General features: G+C 40.8%; 4 protein-coding genes across 9 annotated transcripts; all 4 read left to right on the plus strand.

Annotated features, from left to right (window-relative positions):
* Positions 1-3,854: 3,854 nt before the first annotated feature.
* On the plus strand, positions 3,855-9,274 carry LOC125607145. The gene is made up of 6 exons (XM_048776971.1): positions 3,855-5,223; positions 5,371-6,516; positions 6,572-7,048; positions 7,148-8,857; positions 8,930-9,022; positions 9,117-9,274. Exons 1-6 carry the CDS (start codon positions 3,855-3,857, stop codon positions 9,272-9,274), a joined length of 4,953 nt encoding a protein of 1,650 aa, XP_048632928.1.
* A 3,082-nt stretch (positions 9,275-12,356) lies between these two features.
* LOC111197782 (protein NLP8) lies at positions 12,357-16,824 on the plus strand. Of its 5 annotated transcripts, XM_022718324.2 has the most exons (8): positions 12,357-12,552; positions 12,984-13,052; positions 13,132-14,097; positions 14,559-14,597; positions 14,694-15,389; positions 15,473-15,593; positions 15,684-16,001; positions 16,081-16,824. In XM_022718324.2, exons 3-8 carry the CDS (start codon positions 13,147-13,149, stop codon positions 16,641-16,643), a joined length of 2,688 nt encoding a protein of 895 aa, XP_022574045.2. In that variant the 5' UTR covers positions 12,357-12,552; positions 12,984-13,052; positions 13,132-13,146; the 3' UTR covers positions 16,644-16,824. The 5 variants fall into 5 exon arrangements, with proteins under 5 accessions (XP_022574045.2, XP_022574041.2, XP_022574043.2 ...); XM_022718320.2 differs by having other exon boundaries at positions 12,365-12,552; positions 15,473-16,001; XM_022718322.2 differs by having other exon boundaries at positions 12,379-12,552; positions 13,170-14,097; positions 15,473-16,001.
* A 937-nt stretch (positions 16,825-17,761) lies between these two features.
* Positions 17,762-18,383, plus strand: LOC111215388 (defensin-like protein 193). Of its 2 annotated transcripts, none has more exons than XM_022718872.2 (2): positions 17,762-17,858; positions 17,994-18,383. In XM_022718872.2, exons 1-2 carry the CDS (start codon positions 17,789-17,791, stop codon positions 18,203-18,205), a joined length of 282 nt encoding a protein of 93 aa, XP_022574593.1. In that variant the 5' UTR covers positions 17,762-17,788; the 3' UTR covers positions 18,206-18,383. The 2 variants fall into 2 exon arrangements, with proteins under 2 accessions (XP_022574593.1, XP_022574591.1); XM_022718870.2 differs by having other exon boundaries at positions 17,783-17,858; positions 17,991-18,383.
* Positions 18,384-19,270: 887 nt separating this feature from the next.
* Positions 19,271-19,943, plus strand: LOC106386368 (defensin-like protein 2). Its single transcript, XM_022718319.2, has 2 exons — positions 19,271-19,426; positions 19,584-19,943. Exons 1-2 carry the CDS (start codon positions 19,360-19,362, stop codon positions 19,787-19,789), a joined length of 273 nt encoding a protein of 90 aa, XP_022574040.2. The 5' UTR covers positions 19,271-19,359; the 3' UTR covers positions 19,790-19,943.
* The last annotated feature ends 997 nt before the right edge of the window (positions 19,944-20,940 follow it).

The raw sequence follows: 20,940 nt of genomic DNA on the forward strand, positions 1-20,940 counted from the left end.
TTCGACATGACAACTATCTAAACTTCATAATATGAAAATAAACATATAATATTAATTTTAGGTTTTTATCCGAAAAAACCAAAAAATCAAATGTTTTAACCGAATAAACTAAAATGAATATTAATTTAAAATAATGGTTATATTTTAGAAGATTAAAAACAAAAAAACGTAAAACCTAACCAATATCCAGATTAAACAGATTTATTGTCTTTTTTATTAAAAATAACGAAACTAATAATCACATCCTGCGCAAGGCGCGGGTTATTACCTAGTCTCTAAATAAGTAGGCTGCCAAAGTAAGTTATAGATATTTTACAATCATACGTCATATATTCTCAATAAAAGATGGAAACGAATTTAAAAGATTAATTACAACAAATAGGGGAACATGCAAAGTCTTGCAAGTACATAGCATAGCTGTATACTATTGAAGATTCCACGCTTGAAGAATCTTGAAAGGTAATTCGAATATCGAAAGGAGAATCTAATCGGGAGATCGAGATTCTTGGTATAGTACCAAGCTTTCGTCATATTTATATATGAAGAATATTATAATGTAAGAGGAGAGGAAGTGGGTCATTCGTGACATCAGCAGAACAATAAAATATAATTAGACAAGGATGTTATAACGTGCAGTGATGGTTTAAGGCTAAATAAATCAATATAAAAATCTCATGCATCTTTTGTTGATCTTCCTAAACCTAAAATAAGATTAAGAAAACGATAATGTACAATTAGGGCTTTAACAAGTCGGATATATAGTGTGTTTTCTTTTTCAAAAAAAGTCGGAGATAATCTATTATTGACTCATAGAAACCGATGTGAGTACCATTTGAGGATGACTGTATTATCGGCAATCTGACCACAATCTGTACTGTCGGTCAATACAATGAAAAGAATTACATGTTTGCATACATAAAACATATATAAGACAATTCTCTTAAAACACACAAAAAATATTATAAAGCCCTACTAATATCTATTGCAAAACGATACGTTTTGATTTTCACGGTAAGAATAAAACAAGATATTTCCAAAACGCTGCGTCTCTTACATTTTTTTTGTTTCAGCGCTCTCTCTTCTCCGCCGTAGCAGTTCTAGGGTTTTGCTCTGTTTGTTCATCTTCTTCCTATCGATTCAGAGCTCAATCGGTTACGGATTCAATCATTTTAAATACCTTCTTAAATCCATCGCACACAATCTATCTTCAATGACGCCTTTGCTCTTCAGGGGCGGTGGATGTTCGAGTATAAAAAGGTATGCATCCCTACGCTCTGAGTCATCCTATCAATCATTTAGAACATATAAATCTACTGATTTACTGAAAAATGGCTAACTCTTGAGTTTTCTTTTCCGATTTGAAGTCCGGCAGAAGTTCTTCCACGGTTGAGGTGAGACTACTGCGTTTCTGGGAGGCGAGGAATATCAGATGCGCTGATGAGCTGCTTTTGGTTGATACAAATGTGAGTTTTGTTTTAGGGTTTCTTCGGTATTCTTGAAGTTTATTTTCACGTTTTATAAGAATTTGCATTGACCATTAATGATCCGTTTAATGAATATGACGATTTCCATAAACGTTTCAGGCGACTCTTGTGCCAGCCACCGTTGGGGTTAACTGAACCGAACCCAGTTCTCCACACCCTGAAGAATGCTTTCCATTCCGTAGTCAAAGCGAGATGCTTGCTCTAGCAAACACTAGCAGTCAGCTCCCTGGTAATTCTCTTACGTTTTTCATTGTAACAGGTGACAGCACCGTTCTTGCTAAGGTTGAAACTGGGGGTAGCAGTCAGCAGGCATGACCAGATGCTGGAGCAGCCCCTAATGGTGGAGATCCACTGAAGCCTTCAGCCAGAGCAACTTCAAAGATGGTGAAGAAGTCCGTCTCGCTTAATTCTTTATCATCTGAGATACTTTTTGTAACGACCCAATTCCCAGCCCAATCACTTTGGCCCGTCAGAGCCCGTTAGTGTTGCAGGAAACCCTTGGTGAGTCCAATATATAAACCATTATTGCCATTATTTTATTCTCCAGAAACCCTAAGCGTTGTAACTCTACAGAGATTGAGCCGTCACTCACATCTGAGATCGTACCGCCGCCACCACCACGCCCAGAGCCGAGATCGACCAGTTCACCGCCGATCCCAGCCGAAGGTAACCGGAAATCGTCCTTTCCGATTTGTTTTTAAAACGGCCGTTCATTCAATCGATCATAACTCACTAACCATTTGGAATCTCGTGATTTCAAGACCACCATCGTGATCGTGACGTCGAGACGAGTCCGGAGCAGGAAGATCAGCCGGAGATTCGCCCAGACGCGCCGTCACGCGCATCTTTTGTGCCGCGGCGTTCCGCGCGTGTATCCCACGCGCCACCGCAACCCGCCGTCGTCCATCGCCGCCGTTGATTCCGGTAAGCCGCCGTCCTTTTACCGCCGCGGGTGACCGCCGCCGGTGACTCGGCCGGTGACTCGGCAACTCGGCCGAGTCGACTCGGTGAGTCAACGCGGATCCGGTCAACCGGTTAGGTTAATTGATTTCGTTTTGGTTTAGGTTAACCGGTTATTTATTAAATCGATTTCTGGTTAAAATTGATTTAATTTCGGTTACGGAAAACCGATTTGGTCTAATTGAAATTGATTTTTCAATTCGATTTCATTTGGTCAATGGTTGACCGGCTTGGGTCAGAGTTGACTGGGTTGACCTTTGACCAGCGGGTTGACTGTTTGACCAAGTCGCCAGTTATCCGTTCTTAACCGTTCGAAGGGCGTTCTGACTCGATTTTTCGCCCCGATTTCAGATTTGGAGTCTGTTTGAGCAGTTGGAGTTCATAGCTACTACTTTTCCACGTTGCTAAGGTGAGGGTCTTTTCTCGAGCTTCTCTTACACGGCTTAGGACCTCGAATAAGTATAATTTATTTCTAATGTGTTTCCGTTTGCGTGAAATTGAGTCTGTCATTGTTTTGCTTAGTTTTAGGTTCTTTGCTTAACCGGAACTAGGGTGTTAGATGATTCAACAATGTTTGTTCATTTGTAATTGATAATATATATATATATATATATATATATAGTATATTGATGTGATTTGGTTGATAGCCGACTATGGATATTTCGGCTGGAGACAGTACATTGGGTGTGGTGTTTGCTGCGGCACAGCGTAGTCGACCTGTTGTGCCAAGGCGTGGAGGTCGATAAATCGTCTACGGGCGTGTGTTACCGAGCACATATTCGGTGGTGTTTTGGCCTGTTAGTGGGCAGCTTGTTTGATCTCTGGGTACTTTAGGTACCGTGTTTTGCAACGTGTTAGGATTAAATTATATTTATTCGGAGTGCTCTGTCCGGGTCCATGGACTTCGGGTTTAGTATCCCATACCTCACTGGGTAACTCCCCTGTTACTCACCCCTCATTTGCCCCATGCAGGTGAGACTGACGACTAGGAGATTGATCGGACAGCTGGTGCTTTTAGGCGTTTTTCTTTATTTTATTTCTCAGACTTATATCTATTATTTCGACGATTATTTCAGTATTTCGACTATGGGATTTATGGATTTATTTCGGTATTTATATGAAAGTCGACTTTCAGACTTTTTTTACGGATTTGAGATATAAGTTGTTGATTAGTAGCACGCCGGGCTCGAGTGTTAAAGAGACGGGTGTTACAATTTGGTATCAGAGCGGGGTTGTGTCTCGGCTTTGACCCGGGACGCCGGTTAGGGGACCTGATTTTCAAAGATTTTGTTTTAGTTTTCGACGTTTTTTTTTTAAAACTTAGAAGCACCTTTTTGTTTGGTTATTTTTCAGTAATCGTTAATGTTCTGATTTAACAGAAATTAATCGTTCCGTCCATCATGTTTTCAGATGCCGCCAAAAAAAGGAACTAAGCGTACTCGCACAGTTAGGGTCAGAGCTGATGCTCGTGAAGTTGTGGATGAGCAGGGTGCTGCAGGAGATGTTCAGGGGAATGGTGTTCAGGCAGAGGGTGTGCAGCCTGTAGTCCCACCGTTTGATCAGGCTGCGCTCATGCAGATGGTTCAGCAGGCAGCTACCCAGGCTGCCCAGGTTGCTATTCAGCAGGTTACGCAGGAAGCTGCTCGTGTAGCTGCACAAGAAGCTGCCCGTGTAGCTGCACAGGAGGTTGCCCGTCAGTTGGCTGCTGGTCAGCAGATTCCAGCTCAACAGATTCCACCGCAGCAGATTCCAGCTCAGCAGATTCCACCGCAGCAGATTCCACCTCCGCAGATTCCACCACAGCAGATTCCACCGCAGCAGATTCCACCTCAGGTTCCTGTGCAGGGGGTTCCAGAACAGCAGCTTCCTCAGGGTTTACAGCAGCCACCACTACCACCACCTCCACCTTTACCGGTTTACCGGGTATATGATGAGAGATTTTACAGACTCACGACTCAGATGCGGAACATGGACATGGAGCATTTTGGGGGAACAGTGGATGCTACAGTTGCTTATGATTGGAAGCTTGGTCTGCAACGAAAATTGGAGATTATTGAGTGTCCACCAGAGGTTTCTCTTAGGTTGGCTATGCAGTACCTACGTGAAGATGCACTTGTGTGGTGGGAGGGAGTACGATTGGGCCATCGTGGGCCTGATCCGCTTACCTTTACAGATTTTATCCGGGAGTTCGATAGGAAGTACTTTCCAAAAGAAGCTATGGTTAAGAAGAAGAGTGACTTCGAGCATGTGAGCCAGAGTGGCATGACAATCAGGGAGTATGAGGTTGAGTTCAACCGACTTCGCAGGTTTGCAGGAGGTGGTATTACTGAGGATGACCTGATTAGGAAGTTTTTGAGTGGGATGCAAGTCGACATTCGCAACAGATGTCGTGTCGTCACTTACCAGAGATTGGGAGATTTGGTGGAGAAAGCTGCTGAGCAGGAAGCAGGTTTGGCAGAGGAGCAGAAGTTCCTCAAATCATCTCAAACTAAGTCTGGAAAGACTGATGAGACTCAGAAGAGGACCAGGGACCAGTCAGAAGCACCGTATTGTGCTCGATGTCGTCGTCACCACGACGGAGAGTGTCTCAAGTGTTTTACTTGCGGAAGGTGGGGACATTTGTCAACGCATTGTCGGATGAAACCAGCAGATGCGACTTCGGCCAGTCAGATCGCAACACCTACAGCGGCAATCAGGATTTGTTACAGTTGTTATGAGCCCGGTCATATTGCTAGAGATTGCCCAAAGAAGGGGCAACCAACGCTTCCACCAGCTAAGCGTTAAGCCGTCGCTCCACGTGTGTATGCCCTAGGAGAGGCCAATGGAGCTGAGCCGACAGCCGGTACGTATCTTTGCCCCACTCGTTTCTCTTGAGAGCTATTGTGGTTGTGATTACTATGTATAGTTAAAAAAAAATTATGTGTAGGATCGGTTTCTGTTGGAGGTGAGGTAGCTCACACTCTTTTCGATACGGGAGCTTCTCACAGCTTCGTGAGTTCGCGACTAGTCAAGTTTTGGCCTTTTCAGGGTGTCTTTGAGCCTAAGACCAAGCAGATTCGGACAGTCGGCACAGAGAGAATTGGAGCCACTGGCGTGCATCGAGACGTACCTATTTTACTTGAAGGGTTCGTTTTCACCGGAGACTTAGCAGAGATGGAGCTGGATTACTACGATGTTATACTTGGGATGGATTGGCTGACACGGCATCGAGTGGTGTTAGATTGCCCGAAGGCAAGGGTTCATATTCCTAGAGAAGAGGGGAAGATCACATTCCAGTGTGTTCAAGCTCACCGGGGAATCTCTATTGTCTCGATGATGCATGCTGAGGAATTATTGGAGAAAGGAGTTGAGGGGTTTCTGGCGTCTATCTCGATGGTTAAGAACGACGGACATCACGAGTTGCAGGACATTCCGGTGGTTGAGGAGTTCGAGGATGTATTTGAGGCCTTACAAGGGCCACCACCAGCGAGAGGAGATGCTCTCACTATTGAGTTGGAGCCAGGGACAGCACCGGTTTCACGGGCCCCATACCGACTAGCACCAGCAGAGATGGCTGAACTAAAAAAACAATTGGAGGAGCTATTGGGTAAGGGTTTCATCAGACCCAGTACGTCACCGTGGGGAGCACCAGTATTGTTTGTGAAGAAGAAAGATGGGAGTTTTAGGCTTTGTATTGATTACAGAGGTCTAAACAAGGTGACCATAAAGAATAAGTATCCACTTCCGCGTATTGATGAATTGTTGGATCAGCTACAGGGAGCTTCATGGTTCTCTAAGATTGACTTGGCATCAGGTTATCACCAGATTGCGATAGCAGGGGAGGATGTGCGGAAGACGGCTTTCCGTACACGCTATGGACATTACGAATTTGTAGTGATGCCATTTGGGTTGACGAATGCACCTGCAGCGTTCATGAAACTTATGAATGATGTTTTTCGCGAGTACTTAGATAAGTGTGTAATCGTCTTCATCGACGATATTCTGATTTATTCTCGGAGCAGAGAAGAGCATGCTGAGCATTTACGGATTGTGTTGGAGAAGCTCAGGGAGCATCAGCTATTTGCTAAGCTGAGTAAGCTTCTGGCAGAGGAAGATTGGATTTTTGGGTCATGTGGTTTCTGAGGCAGGAGTTGCTGTAGATCCAGAGAAGATTATCGCAATTACAGAGTGGCCGACACCTAAGAGTGCTACAGAGATCCGCATTTTTCTGGGTTTAGCAGGTTATTACAGGAAATTCGTCAAGGGATTTGCTAGTATCGCCAAACCGATGACTCAGTTGACAGGCAAAGATGTTAAGTTTGTGTGGACAGACGAGTGCTCGAAGAGTCTCACAGAATTGAAGCGACAACTCACGGACACGCCAGTTTTGGTACTACCGAGGCCAGGGATACCTTATGAGGTTTACACGGATGCGTCAGGTACTGGTTTGGGTTGTGTACTGATGCAGGATGGTCATGTTATTGCTTATGCATCACGTCAGTTGAGGCCTCACGAGGTCAACTACCCTACCCCTGATTTGGAGTTAGCAGCAGTTGTTTTTGCGCTAAAAATCTGGAGGTCATATCTGTATGGAGAGAAAGTTCAGATCCTCACAGATCACCAAAGTCTTAAGTATATCTTTACTCAAGCGGACCTGAATTTGAGACAGCGTAGATGGATGGAGTTGTTAGCGGATTACAACTAGGATATTACCTATCATCCAGGTAAGGCCAACCATGTGGCAGACGCCTTGAGTAGACGCAGGAGTGATGTTTCAGGAACCAAGGAGGTTCAGGAGCTGACTGGCACAATTGCTAGTCTCAGATTGTGTGCAATCACTTCGGATGGGGAGACAGCTGGTCTTGATGTTTTGGAACAAGCAGATTTACTATGGAGGATACGCAGAGTTCAGGATGATGATGAGGCTTTGGTTAAGCAGATTGAAATCGAGAGTATTGGATATCACACAGCTTTGAGCGGGATGTACATGTACCGAAACCGAGTTTGTGTGCCAGATGATAAACTGCTACGGAAGGAAATTTTACAGCAAGCACACAACTCACGTTTTTCTATCCACCCAGGGAATACCAAGATGTACAGAGATTTGAAGCGTTATTACCATTGGACTGGTATGAAGAAAGATGTTGCTACGTTTGTATCGCAGTGCCAGACATGTCAGATGGTTAAGGCTGAACATCAAGTGCCTAGCGGATTATTGCAGAACTTGCCATTGCCAGAATGGAAATGGGACATGGTTACTATGGATTTTGTGACTGGACTCCCGACAACCTTAGGAGGGAGGAATGCTATTTGGGTGATTGTGGATAGACTCACCAAGTCTGCTCATTTCATAGCGATTAAGAAAACAGATGGAGCTGATCAGTTGGCGCAGATTTACCTTAGAGAGATTGTGAGATTGCACGGAGTTCCTGTGAGCATTGTATCGGATCGAGATACAAAGTTTACATCTGCTTTTTGGAGGGCCTTTCAGAAGGCTCTTGGGACAAAAGTCCATATGAGTACAGCTTATCATCCGCAGACAGATGGGCAGTCAGAGAGGACTATTCAGACTTTGGAAGATATGCTCAGGGCTTGTGTTTTGGATTGGGAAGGAAATTGGGGAAAGTATCTACCTCTAGCGGAGTTTGCATACAACAACAGCTATCATTCGAGTATTGAAATGGCACCATATGAGGCGCTTTATGGTAGGCCTTGTCGTACACCACTTTGCTGGACAGAAGTGGGGGAGAGACGAGATTTAGAACCTGCAATGGTTCAGGAGACAGTAGAACAGGTGGAGATGCTCAAGTCTCGACTTAGGGAAGCTCATGACCGACAGAAGAGTTATGCGGATAAGCGCCGTAAGGATTTAGAATTTCAGGTGGGCGACCTGGTATATCTAAAAATGAGAACATTTCAGGGAGGATCTAAGACTCGAAAGCTAAAGAAGCTTAAACCGAGATTCATGGGCCCGTACCCTATTTTGGAGCGGATAGGAGCAGTTGCTTACAGATTGGGACTATCAGCAGAGTTATCAGACTTTCATGATGTGTTTCATGTGTCAGTTTTGAGAAAAGTCGTGAGAGAGCCAGAGCTCATTCTGCAACAGCCACCAAGTGACCTTGGTAAAAACTTGTCTGCACTTTGTCAGCCAGTACAGATTTTGGATCGGCAAGTGAAAGCGGTTCAGGGCATGATGACTAGTTTTGTCAGAGTTCGTTGGGAGAGAGATGGGATCCATGAGGAGACATGGGAGACCGAGACTCAGATGAGGATTGATTACCCAGAACTTTTTGAGGATGGTATTGGACAGTTGGTTCAGGAGCCGAATTCGGGGTCGAATTCTTTACTAGTGGGGGAGAATTGTAACGACCCAATTCCCAGCCCAATCACTTTGGCCCGTCAGAGCCCGTTAGTGTTGCAGGAAACCCTTGGTGAGTCCAATATATAAACCATTATTGCCATTATTTTATTCTCCAGAAACCCTAAGCGTTGTAACTCTACAGAGATTGAGCCGTCACTCACATCTGAGATCGTACCGCCGCCACCACCACGCCCAGAGCCGAGATCGACCAGTTCACCGCCGATCCCAGCCGAAGGTAACCGGAAATCGCCCTTTCCGATTTGTTTTTAAACGGCCGTTCATTCAATCGATCATAACTCACTAACCATTTGGAATCTCGTGATTTCAAGACCACCATCGTGATCGTGACGTCGAGACGAGTCCGGAGCAGGAAGATCAGCCGGAGATTCGCCCAGACGCGCCGTCACGCGCATCTTTTGTGCCGCGGCGTTCCGAGCGTGTATCCCACGCGCCAGCGCAACCCGCCGTCGTCCATCGCCGCCGTTGATTCCGGTAAGCCGCCGCCCTTTTACCGCCGCGGGTGACCGCCGCCGGTGACTCGGCCGGTGACTCGGCAACTCGGCCGAGTCGACTCGGTGAGTCAACGCGGATCCGGTCAACCGGTTAGGTTAATTGATTTCGTTTTGGTTTAGGTTAACCGGTTATTTATTAAATCGATTTCTGGTTAAAATTGATTTAATTTCGGTTACGGAAAACCGATTTGGTCTAATTGAAATTGATTTTGGTTTGGGTAAACCGATTGGTTCAATTCGATTTCATTTGGTCAATGGTTGACCGGCTTGGGTCAGAGTTGACCTTTGACCAGCGGGTTGACTGTTTGACCAAGTCGCCAGTTATCCGTTTTTAACCGTTCGAAGGGCGTTCTGACTCGATTTTTCGCCCCGATTTCAGATTTGGAGTCTGTTTGAGCAGTTGGAGTTCATAGCTACTACTTTTCCACGTTGCTAAGGTGAGGGTCTTTTCCCGAGCTTCTCTTACACGGCTTAGGACCTCGAATAAGTATAATTTATTTCTAATGTGTTTCCGTTTGCGTGAAATTGAGTCTGTCATTGTTTTGCTTAGTTTTAGGTTCTTTGCTTAACCGGAACTAGGGTGTTAGATGATTCAACAATGTTTGTTCATTTGTAATTGATAATATATATATATATATATAGTATATTGATGTGATTTGGTTGATAGCCGACTATGGATATTTCGGCTGGAGAAAGTACATTGGGTGTGGTGTTTGCTGCGGCACAGCGTAGTCGACCTGTTGTGCCAAGGCGTGGAGGTCGATAAATCGTCTACGGGCGTGTGTTACCGAGCACATATTCGGTGGTGTTTTGGCCTGTTAGTGGGCAGCTTGTTTGATCTCTGGGTACTTTAGGTACCGTGTTTTGCAACGTGTTAGGATTAAATTATATTTATTCGGAGTGCTCTGTCCGGGTCCATGGACTTCGGGTTTAGTATCCCATACTTCACTGGGTAACTCCCCTGTTACTCACCCCTCATTTGCCCCATGCAGGTGAGACTGACGACTAGGAGATTGATCGGACAGCTGGTGCTTTTAGGCGTTTTTCTTTATTTTATTTCTCAGACTTATATCTATTATTTCGACGATTATTTCAGTATTTCGACTATGGGATTTATGGATTTATTTCGGTATTTATATGAAAGTCGACTTTCAGACTTTTTTTACGGATTTGAGATATAAGTTGTTGATTAGTAGCACGCCGGGCTCGAGTGTTAAAGAGACGGGTGTTACACTTTTACTCCATAATGCTATGGCATCAATGTTGTTTTTTTTTTATTAAGGGTGTGGTGTCTGCTTCTGGTTTTTTATCTTTCTGAACAATCTGCATTTTCTGAAATTTCTATAAAATCATGTTTTGGTTTAAATATTTGTACTATTGGTATAAATTTATGCAAACCTTAATGTTTTCCCCACAGTTATTTTCATATTATAATACATTGTTTGGTCCGTCTCGATCATTATTTTGGCCCACGACTACATTTAGGTAAATCGTAAGTGATTTTAAAAGCCATGAAAATGGGTCGCAAGGTCTTAGTGCTGAAAAGAAGCTAATTATGTAAAATATTATCCACACGTGCTTTTGATGCAACACCCTACCAATTCAAAAAATTCGTGTAAATAAATTAGTGTTTTACAATTACTATATCACCAACAATGCTCAGTAAAAAATATGGGATTTCCAACTTTCACATTTATCGTACGATCTTATTTTAAACAGTTATTAAGTAGATATTTGCCACAACAGATTTTACTACATTAACCTAACATTGTATAGAATTCGGTAAAAAAACCGTTTTATAATTTTAAACAATTATGAACTTGCACCTACGTGGTTTGGATATTATATACCACAATTTTTTAAAGAAAAAGTTTAGTAACCTATTGTGTTATTTAAAGAAAAAAGGACGTAAGTTTTGAAAAAAACAAGTTGCTAAAAACATGGTATTTTAATATGACAATAATAAATTAATAAATATAATGGGCCAACAAAAAATAGCAATCCTTCTGCAAGCATAGTTACAATTTTTTTAAAAAATAACAAAGGAACATAATCATTCACAGACACAAAACTTCTTTATATAAACTGAATAGATGTACACTTATCTAATTATTTTAAAATATAAAAAGCGTTACTGACCACGACAAAATATAACCACCAATCAGCTAGCCATTATATATAACAAAGTCAGTCTGGTGAAAAAGGGACAAAAAGCCATAATCAATTTTGAAAACAAAAAAAGTACGGGCATTGAGGATGAACTGTTTTTTTAACAAAAAAAAATGGGAGTTATTTGGATGCTAGATCTCCTTTTGTCACTAAATACTTTAATAGATATAAGCACATTAACAATTTTACCATACCGATTTTTTTTTCAAAAAGGATTATTAACGGCAACAATAGTAGGGTAGAAAAAACTTCAACCCCGTGACATGAGTTTTAACTATATTCTGATTGGGCCTCCTAATTGATTTGCTAGATTATTCACTTATCTGCGCAATTTTAACCAATCAGATGGGTTATGCAATGGTACAATGATGGTGGTAACACAGATCATGACCGAAAAAGATGTTGGGGAACGGGTTCTAATCCCTAGGATTCAGCTGACCTCCATAGATACCATGTATCCTTCCACATTTCGTCGACGCCAGTATCAAGAGATCAATGGATTGTTTGATGCAATAATTGTTGTTTCAGAACCAAAATGGTCGTCCAAGTTAATAGTCGAAATAATAACACTCATAAACTGGTGTAAACATGACTAACCAGTAAAATTTATCACACTATCAAACAAATGAACATACAAAAATTCATTGAGAAAATATATATCTTAATTCTTAGTCATTAGACAATATATCACATCCCGCCCGTAGGCCCGGGCGGACCGACCCTAGTATTTATATATTTTATTAACAATAGTAATTGTCGGTTCTGTAAAACATACACTGACATATGAGAAGACACCGCGTCCAAGGATTCCCAAATTAAAAGGTTTATCTAATTTTGGATAAAAAAAGAAATATCAGTCCCAGTTCCTTTCACGTCGTCACACGTGGATAACTCTTATCAAAACGCATCGTTCTGTTGCTTACGCAAGCACACAAGCTCTCAAGATACAGAGAGAGAGAGAGAGAGAGCGATTCGATTCAAAAGTCTATTCTTTTCGTTGCAAAGCTTACGAGTATTCCATTAAATGTAAGCGGCCATATATCACTCTGCTGATGTAGTAGTATCTTCCTCCACTGCTTAAAGCGTAAGTCTTTTCCCCCGCAATATCTGTTAATGGCAACAAACCGAACCTTCTACTTTTAGCTTAAAAAGCTCTGTTTTTTTTTTTAATCTCTCGCCGTAATTTCTCTTCATGGAAGACCACTCGTGGTAGTGTCGTCTCCCTTTTGAGTTCGAAAACTCAGAACTTTGGTCTCTTACTAAAGTGCAAGTTTGGACACTTGCAATTAGGTGTTGTCTGCTAAGAAATGTGGTGCTGATTTTCGCTTTTTTGTTGAATTTTGGGCTTTTTTTTTTTCTTATTTGCTGCGGTGACTTTTGTCCTCTTTGAAAGTTTTCCCCTTTTTAAGATTTAAAAAAAAAAGTTTGAGGCTTTCATGCCAGTTTCAAAGTTCTTTTGTGTACTTATTGGGAACAGTTTCTTGAATTGATTTTGTGACGTCTTCTATGTTGTAGGGTACTGATGGAGGTTTGATTTACTAAAGTTGCTACGTGAGGGCGTTTTCAAGAATCCTTCTTTGCTTTGTAAGATTCAATTGAAAGATCCTTTCTTTGAATATTTTGAATAAAGATCAATACTTGTTGTTGTTGTTGTTTTGGTCAGCTAATCATCAACGTTATGGAACAACCTTTTTCTTCCAGAGACAAGGTGTTTGGTTATCAAGATATCTCACCAGAAGAGATGGATGGTTTCAGCTTTGGTTCTGGTGTTAGGAGCTTGATCTCTGACGATATGTTTAACTCATCTTCCAACTCTGAGCTTGTGAATTTCGACTCTTTCTCCACATGGTGTAACAGCCCTTCCGTGAGTGATGTCTTGTTCGCCCAATATGGTCTGTCGACCTCTCAGTCTATGCCTTTTGGAGCTATCACTTCAGCTCATGCACCCGAGCTGAGAGCTGCTACTTTACCAGGTCTTACTCGTTCATTTCATGATATGGAAAGCTCTTACTATGGTGAAGAAAGACCGTCACTACAGGAAATGATCTCTCAGTTTGATCACTCCTTAGATAGCGTTCAGTTAAGTGGTAAACGGCGCAGGGTGGCTAACCAGAAGAATGGTTTTCCCAACTTGATGAACTGTACTATCCCTAGGTCTTTGAGCCACTCACTAGATGAGAAGATGCTCAAGGCACTAAGCTTGTTTTTAGAGTCCTCAGGTTCAGGAGAGGGCATTTTAGCTCAAGTCTGGACTCCTATTAAGATAGGAGACCAGCACGTGCTCAGTACATGTGATCAGGCCTATTTGCTTGACCCGAGGCTGTCTCAGTACCGTGAAGTCTCGAGGAAATTCACTTTTGCCTCTGAAGCAAATCAGTGTTCTTTCCCGGGTCTTCCTGGCCGTGTCTTCATCTCCGGAGTACCTGAGTGGACGTCAAACGTTGTGTATTACAAGACGGATGAGTATCTGCGTATGAAGCATGCAATAGATAATGAAGTCCGTGGTTCCATTGCTATACCTATCCTTGAAGCTTCTGGGACAACTTGTTGTGCCGTCATGGAGCTCGTCACTTCCAAGGAAAAGCCTAATTTTGATACGGAGATGGACTCTGTCTGCCGTGCTCTCCAGGTTGATTCATATTCCCTCTCTTTACTTATATGTATTTTTGCTTTCACTGAACATTATTTTCATCAGATCAACACATGTTAGCTAGTAGAAGTCCCAAGTCAAAAGCAAAAAGAGTAGATTTAATTTGGTTGAGTTCTAGGCTCTTCCAAACATTCTAGGGAAAACCATTTGAAAATAGATAACTTGTGTCAGTCTTGTCTTAAACAATCTGGATGTTGATGTCTTTTGCAGCAAGTGCATAAAACAACTTTTAAACTTTATGCAAGTTTGATTTAGGGTCTGACAAATCTTTGTTGGCTTAAGAACTGCCCGAGTCTTCTGCCTTTGTCATTGAAAGCTTCCAGGGCAGCTCTGTAGACAGTATGTTGTGGCTGGTTGCGACCTGAGGTTACAAAATACAGTTACTGATTCCCTGTATTAGCAGAGAGATTCATGTTTTCTTTTTTTTTTTTACTTTTCAGGCTGTAAACTTACGGACATCAGCGAGCCCTCGCCCTCAGGTAACATCTGAACCAAACAATAGCTTACTATGTAAAATACAACCCATTATTTATCGTCACTTTATGCCTCAATCTAATGGTATGTCTGCTTTTCAGTTCCTCTCCAGTAATCAAAGAGACGCTTTAGCTGAAATACAAGATGTTCTCCGAGCAGTATGTCACGCACACAGGCTGCCTTTAGCTCTAGCCTGGATTCCTTGTAGTTACGGCAAGGGGGGAAAGAATCAATCAGGTGAAAGTTGTGTTCTTTGCGTAGAGGAAACAGCTTGTTATGTGAATGATACGGAGATGGAAGGCTTTGTGCACGTTTGTTTGGAGCATTGTCTAAGAGAAAAAGAAGGAATTGTTGGCAGAGCTTTCGTATCAAACAAGCCGTTATTTTCTTCTGATGTGAAGGCTTATGACATCAGTGAGTACCCTCTTGTTCAGCATGCTCGAAAGTACGGTCTGAATGCTGCTGTTGCTATAAAACTGAGGAGCACTTACACTGGTGAAGATGATTACATACTTGAACTGTTCTTGCCTGTAAGTATGAAAGGGAGCTTGGAGCAACAGCTTCTATTAGACAGCCTTTCCGGTACTATGCAGAGAATTTGTCGAACTCTTAGAACCGTTTCAGATATAGGGGAAGCTAAAAAAGAAGTGAGTAAAACTGGAGTTCTGACTGCATGTTCAGGAAACTTCCAGACAATGTTATCAGATTCAGAACTTAACTCTACTAGAAATATATTTTCGGATATGTCCTCTGATAAAGATAGCAGTGGTACAGGCTCTCAAGGCACTTATGAGCAGGTATGTGATGCAATTTGGTTATTCTATAGATATTGTGAACTGAGCTTACTAAATTGAGCACTGAGTTTTTTTTTTGTTTGTAGGAAATGAGCAAAGCTAGAACACCAGAGAAGAAGAAAAGTACAACAGAGAAGAATGTGAGCTTAAGTGTTCTCCAACAACATTTTTCTGGGAGTCTTAAGGATGCTGCAAAAAGCCTTGGTGGTGAGATTTCCACAGTTTCTCTCAGGATGGATGCGTTTCCATTACCAGACAAACGTTTTCTAACGCTCGACTTTGAATCTAATCTTGCAGTTTGTCCCACTACACTGAAACGGATATGCAGACAACATGGGATCATGAGGTGGCCATCTCGCAAGATAAACAAAGTGAACAGGTCACTAAGGAAAATACAGACGGTGCTTGACTCTGTCCAAGGTGTGGAAGGAGGACTGAAATTTGACTCGACCACAGGCGAGTTCGTTGCAGTTTGCCCTTTTATCAAAGAACTTGATACCCAGAAGGATCCTGTTAGAGGTCAGGAAGATACGGCTCAAGATACTTCGTTTGAGCTCTTGGAAGCTAAATCAGTCGACAATGCAATCAAGTTAGAGGAGGATATCATCGCAAACGGTAACAAAATCTCTATACCATAAGCTTTAGATGGAGAGACTACAAGTCTACAATCTGAAGCCACTTTCTGGTTGTGCAGGATCATTCGTGGAGGTTGATGCTAGTGGTCAGCAATGGGCTTGGATGGCCGAACAGTCTGGCTTTAATGGCAACTTAAGCTCTCAGGCAATCAGATGCAGTGGCAGTATCAACGAACCTAACCAGTCCATGTCATGCAGCATGTCAGGTTCATCAAATGGCTCAGGTGCAGTTATGCTACGAAGCTCATCTACTTCCATGGACGATAGTAACCAAGTTAGAACACAGAAAAGCAACAGCAGCGAGAGTGGATCAACAACGCTCACTGTAAAAGCTACTTACAGAGAAGACACAATACGTTTCAAGTTCGAGCCGTCGCTTGGGTGTTCTCAGCTGTACAAAGAAGTTAGGAAACGGTTTAAACTGCAAGAAGAGTCGTTTCAACTCAAGTACTTAGACGATGAAGAAGAATGGGTGATGCTGGTTACAGATTCTGATCTCCAAGAGTGCTTGGAGATATTATATGGTATGGGAAAACACACGGTGAAGTTCCTGGTCCGTGATCTGCCTGCGCCTATAGGTAGTTCTGCCGGCAGCAACTGTTACCTAGGAACAGGCTTATAGCATCTACTGCTCAGTTATGTTATCCCTTGTGAAAGAATGTTTTTTATTTCTCCATATATTAGTTTGCTTATAAGAAAAGGTATGAGGGATAAAGACAGTTTTGGCATAGTGGAGTCAGGATACTGTATATGTTTGTCCTTTTATATAAACCAGAGAATAAGAAGTTTGATGTCTAAGGCAAGTTACTGATGTTGTACTCTTGGAAAATTAGTTTTGGTGTGTTTCGGTTCTATATCACTAAGCAAAACGGTTTGGTTCTAAAGATACATAGCATAGCACCAACACCAAGTGTTCAACTACATATGAAAAGACAAACCAAAAGTGAGACACAGAGAAAATGGCAAAGGCGATAAATCATAAAACCCGTTACCATCTTTGTTGTCTTCTTAGTTATCTCTGGTATAGTGGTAAGTTTATTAACAGAGATTTTGTTAGTAATTAACTTCATATTACACTTTGTTTTCTGTTTACTAACTCTCTGTGATCAGAGCAAATTTATGCTATGTTCTTTTCTTATTAACAGACGTGCCAGAGGTAGAAGCGCAAGATGGGGAGTGCTTGTTATATAAGATGTCGTCACAAAAAAGGGGCTAAAGGTGGAAGATGCCGTTGGGGAGAAGGCAGTAATGCTAAGTGCTTACGTGACTTCTGCAACGATCAATCCTAGTCACAGTTTCTAAGCGATCACTAAAACACTGATGGCCGCAATGTTTGAATACTCTTTTGTTATGCTCTTGCACAAGTTTTAGTCCTGGTTTGGGTAATAGTGAATGTGAAATGAGTATAACGATAAAGTAAGTGTAATATGAAAGTATGACTTCTGTAATAACATAAGCTTTGGTGATACTTTGACTAAGAGAGAAGCAAACGTGCGCCTTTTTTAATGTGCTAAGATCATATTTGTTACTTGCCCTCCGTGTCAATCCCAAGTCGACTCAGCTCTCCCAGTCATGCACGCTTTTGTTTTGTTTTTCACGATGACAGCTAATGTGACTCGTGGTTTTTTCATGACAATTTTCTTTCATGTTGTCCCCACAATCAAAGATTAATAACACAGCACCACGACAAGATAGCATGGATCCATTTATACATACGTTAAATCCAACGTGAAACAATAACGTAAAGAGAGAGAGAGAGAGAGAGAGATGATGGCCATGGCAACTAAGTCAGTTTCTTCCTTCGCCATACTTTTCATCCTCTTTCTAGTTATCATAGGTAAAAACTATTTAAGGACGTTTGGTTCATAGAGTTCAGATGATATGTATATTAGTGATCGCATGCAAGTTCGGACCTTCGGTTATATGTACTGATAATATTTACTTAAAAGTTTCTTTTATATGAATTAAGCAGAGTTGCCGGAGACAAAAGCACAGGATAGAAAATGTCTTCAAGAATACGGCGGCGACGTGGGTTTCCGTTTCTGTGCGCCTCTGATATATCCGTCGTTTTGTTATCGAAGATGCCGTGAGAACAAGGGAGCCAAAGGTGGAAGATGCCAATCAGGAGCGGCCGGCGCTGGTAGTATGAAGTGCTTATGCGATTTCTGCAGCGACAAGCCTTAATAAAACTCTCAAGCGATCGTTACATATACTTTGGCCGTAGACGCAGACGCCTTGTGTCTGAAACTTATGTGTCATGTCATGGTTTGTTTAATAATACGGGTCAATGGTCCAAGTAAGCAATGTAACTAATGAATTTAGTGAAATGAAATAAAGAGACGTACGACTTTGTTTTCTGTAACTATACTTTGAAATCAATTAGTTGTAAAAAAAAAAAGAAGAGTTGTTTGAATTAATGTAGTTTAGTTGTTCGTAATTCGAATAATGTATCTACTTGTTGTTTTGTCGGCACAACAGATATAATTTTCTTACAAATATTTATTAATTATGTCATATTAATTCAAAAACTAGCATAATAAATTATTATTTATGTTTTCAAAAAATTTAAATCAAACATCAAATTATTTATGTATGATAAAAAATTTTATGCTTATTATTGTGTTAAAATTTTTAAACACTCAGTATTAAAATTTTTAGCAATATCTTTATACAAAAAATGTTTGATTAATATTTAATTATAAATTGTTTTATATATGATTTAGTCACGAAGATTTTATTTAGTCTAAAAATGCCTAAGATCAATGTATTCTTAAATTCGTTGAGAACATCAATGTTATAACCGAAAACAAAGAATAAAGAGAGAACTCTAAATTTTTCTTAATCAAATTATAAAAACTGAATACAAATTTCAGTCTAGACCGCTATACATAATAAAATCATAAAACCTTAAAATAATAAAGATAATGATCTAAATTTAGTATAATTAATAAAATAAACAATAAGGTATTAATACTTATCTGCATCAACATCTGATGTGTCTATCCCACATAATGCCGGCTCCTCTCCGTTGCCACCCACAAGAATCAAAATATTTCCTCTCTCCAGTCCCCTATAATGATCTGATGGGTCACTTGCCCTCCGAGTCAATCCCAAGTTGACTCAGTCCTCCGAGCCACGCTATTGTTTTGTTTTTTTCATGATGACAGACAGCTAACGTGACTCGTGTCTTAGCATGCCATTTTTTTCATTACAACCTCAAAATAAATACAAATAGCATATCACCACGACAAGTGCAGAGTATGAGCATATTTATACATACGTTTAAGTCCGGAGAAAAAAAGTGAAATAGTGTAAAGCGAGAGAGTAGAGAGAGATAGATGGCCATGACAACGAAGTCAGTTTCTTCCCTCGCCATATTTTTCATCCTCTGTCTGGTTATCTTTGGTAAATTACTAACTTTGTATTTTTCATTTTGTAAAAAAAAAAAAAAACTGGTTCATTGGATTCATGGTGCCCTCTTGGTGATCGCATGCAATATTTCGTTATACTATATCAATATGTAACGTATATTTTCTTAAGTATCTTTATATGAAATGAGCAGAAGTGCCCGAGACAGAAGCGCAGGATAGAAAATGTCTTAAAGAATACGGAGGCGACGTGGGTTTCAGCTTCTGCGCGCCTCGGATATATCCGTCGTTCTGTTATCAGAGATGCCGTCAGAACAAGGGAGCGAAAGGTGGAAAATGCCGTTCAGAGGCCGGCACTGGTATGAAATGCTTATGCGATTTCTGCAGCAACACGCCTTAAATCAAATTCTAAGCGATCGTTACATACTTTGGCCGAAGACGCAGACGCCTTGTGTTTGAATCTTGTATGTATCATGGTTTGTGTAATAATAAAGGCCAATGGTCCAAGTAGTAACTTAATTAATAAGGGAAATAAATAAAATAAATAAAGAGAACTACTACGACTTACACTAATTAGTTTTCTGTAATTATACTTTAACATCAGTTAACAGTAAAAAAACTCAAAAGAGTTGTTTGAATCTTGTATGCATCATGAATTGATGTTGTTTGGTTTGTTCTGTCAAATGTTCGGTCTCCTTATATACGTTTGATATTTCTGAAAAATTAAATACATTATGGGATCTACAGTCGGATAAAATTTGGAGTAATTGAAAATGATTTAAACCAGGATTCTTAAAATGGAATTCTTAGCGAAAGTTAAAAAACTGTTTCTTAACTTTTAATTTTTAACTAAAAATGCTAAGAACCGGTTCTTAAAAGCCTAGTGGGTTTGAAGGTCTTTAAAAGATGAATAGCACGACAAGTACTGTAGACGCCACTTAGACATAACAGCATAACTTCGAGTGAGAGACATATCTGAATAGAGAGAAAATGGGAAAGACAACAAAGTCAGTGTTCATCATCGCTGTCTTCTTCTTCGTTATCTCCAGTGAGTTTAATCCATATTTTACTAAGATTTTGAGATTGGATATATAGCTGTACTAGTTGTGCTTGTTTCTAATAAAAAGTTTTTCTTTACCAAAGAAGGGCAAAGAGTTGGTATAGTGATTAAAACTTTTATCTTTTTTTAATGTATTCATTATTTTTACAAGGTTATCAAAACTTTAAAAGAAAAAAAAAAGATAAAAAATCCAATAACATATATACCACTAGTGAGTTCGTCTAAGCAAAATTACCTGATAAAAATATAAGAATCCAAATTTAACATGGTCTGATCTTTGCACTAAGGGATGAAAGGGCCTAGGAACACAACCTCTTTACTTATTTAACATGGTCTGATCTTTACTTATTCAAAAACAAGTTTTTCCTTTGTTAGTGACAATATTAGTTAAATCCACTTCTGAATTATTGTTTGTTGCGTTTAGTTTCTGTAGTCATCGACATGTTCATATAATCATATGTGATATTGACATGAATTCGCTTCAGTTTGCG

This window comes from Brassica napus, chromosome A3, assembly GCF_020379485.1.
Source record: "Brassica napus cultivar Da-Ae chromosome A3, Da-Ae, whole genome shotgun sequence".
Taxonomy (NCBI): Eukaryota; Viridiplantae; Streptophyta; class Magnoliopsida; order Brassicales; family Brassicaceae; genus Brassica; species Brassica napus.

Excerpts from the sequence above, each read along its gene's own strand:
- LOC125607145 (XM_048776971.1), top strand. The coding sequence starts at position 3,855 with ATGCCGCCAAAAAAAGGAACTAAGCGTACTCGCACAGTTAGGGTCAGA. Across the intron at positions 5,224-5,370 it reads AACGCTTCCACCAGCTAAGC|GATCGGTTTCTGTTGGAGGT; the intron begins GTTAAGCCGTCG and ends AATTATGTGTAG. Across the intron at positions 9,023-9,116 it reads ACCGCCGATCCCAGCCGAAG|ACCACCATCGTGATCGTGAC; the intron begins GTAACCGGAAAT and ends CGTGATTTCAAG.
- LOC111197782 (XM_022718320.2), top strand. The coding sequence starts at position 13,147 with ATGGAACAACCTTTTTCTTCCAGAGACAAGGTGTTTGGTTATCAAGAT. Across the intron at positions 14,598-14,693 it reads CAGCGAGCCCTCGCCCTCAG|TTCCTCTCCAGTAATCAAAG; the intron begins GTAACATCTGAA and ends TCTGCTTTTCAG. Across the intron at positions 16,002-16,080 it reads GGAGGATATCATCGCAAACG|GATCATTCGTGGAGGTTGAT; the intron begins GTAACAAAATCT and ends CTGGTTGTGCAG.
- LOC111215388 (XM_022718870.2), top strand. The coding sequence starts at position 17,789 with ATGATGGCCATGGCAACTAAGTCAGTTTCTTCCTTCGCCATACTTTTC. Across the intron at positions 17,859-17,990 it reads CCTCTTTCTAGTTATCATAG|CAGAGTTGCCGGAGACAAAA; the intron begins GTAAAAACTATT and ends ATATGAATTAAG.
- LOC106386368 (XM_022718319.2), top strand. The coding sequence starts at position 19,360 with ATGGCCATGACAACGAAGTCAGTTTCTTCCCTCGCCATATTTTTCATC. Across the intron at positions 19,427-19,583 it reads CCTCTGTCTGGTTATCTTTG|AAGTGCCCGAGACAGAAGCG; the intron begins GTAAATTACTAA and ends TGAAATGAGCAG.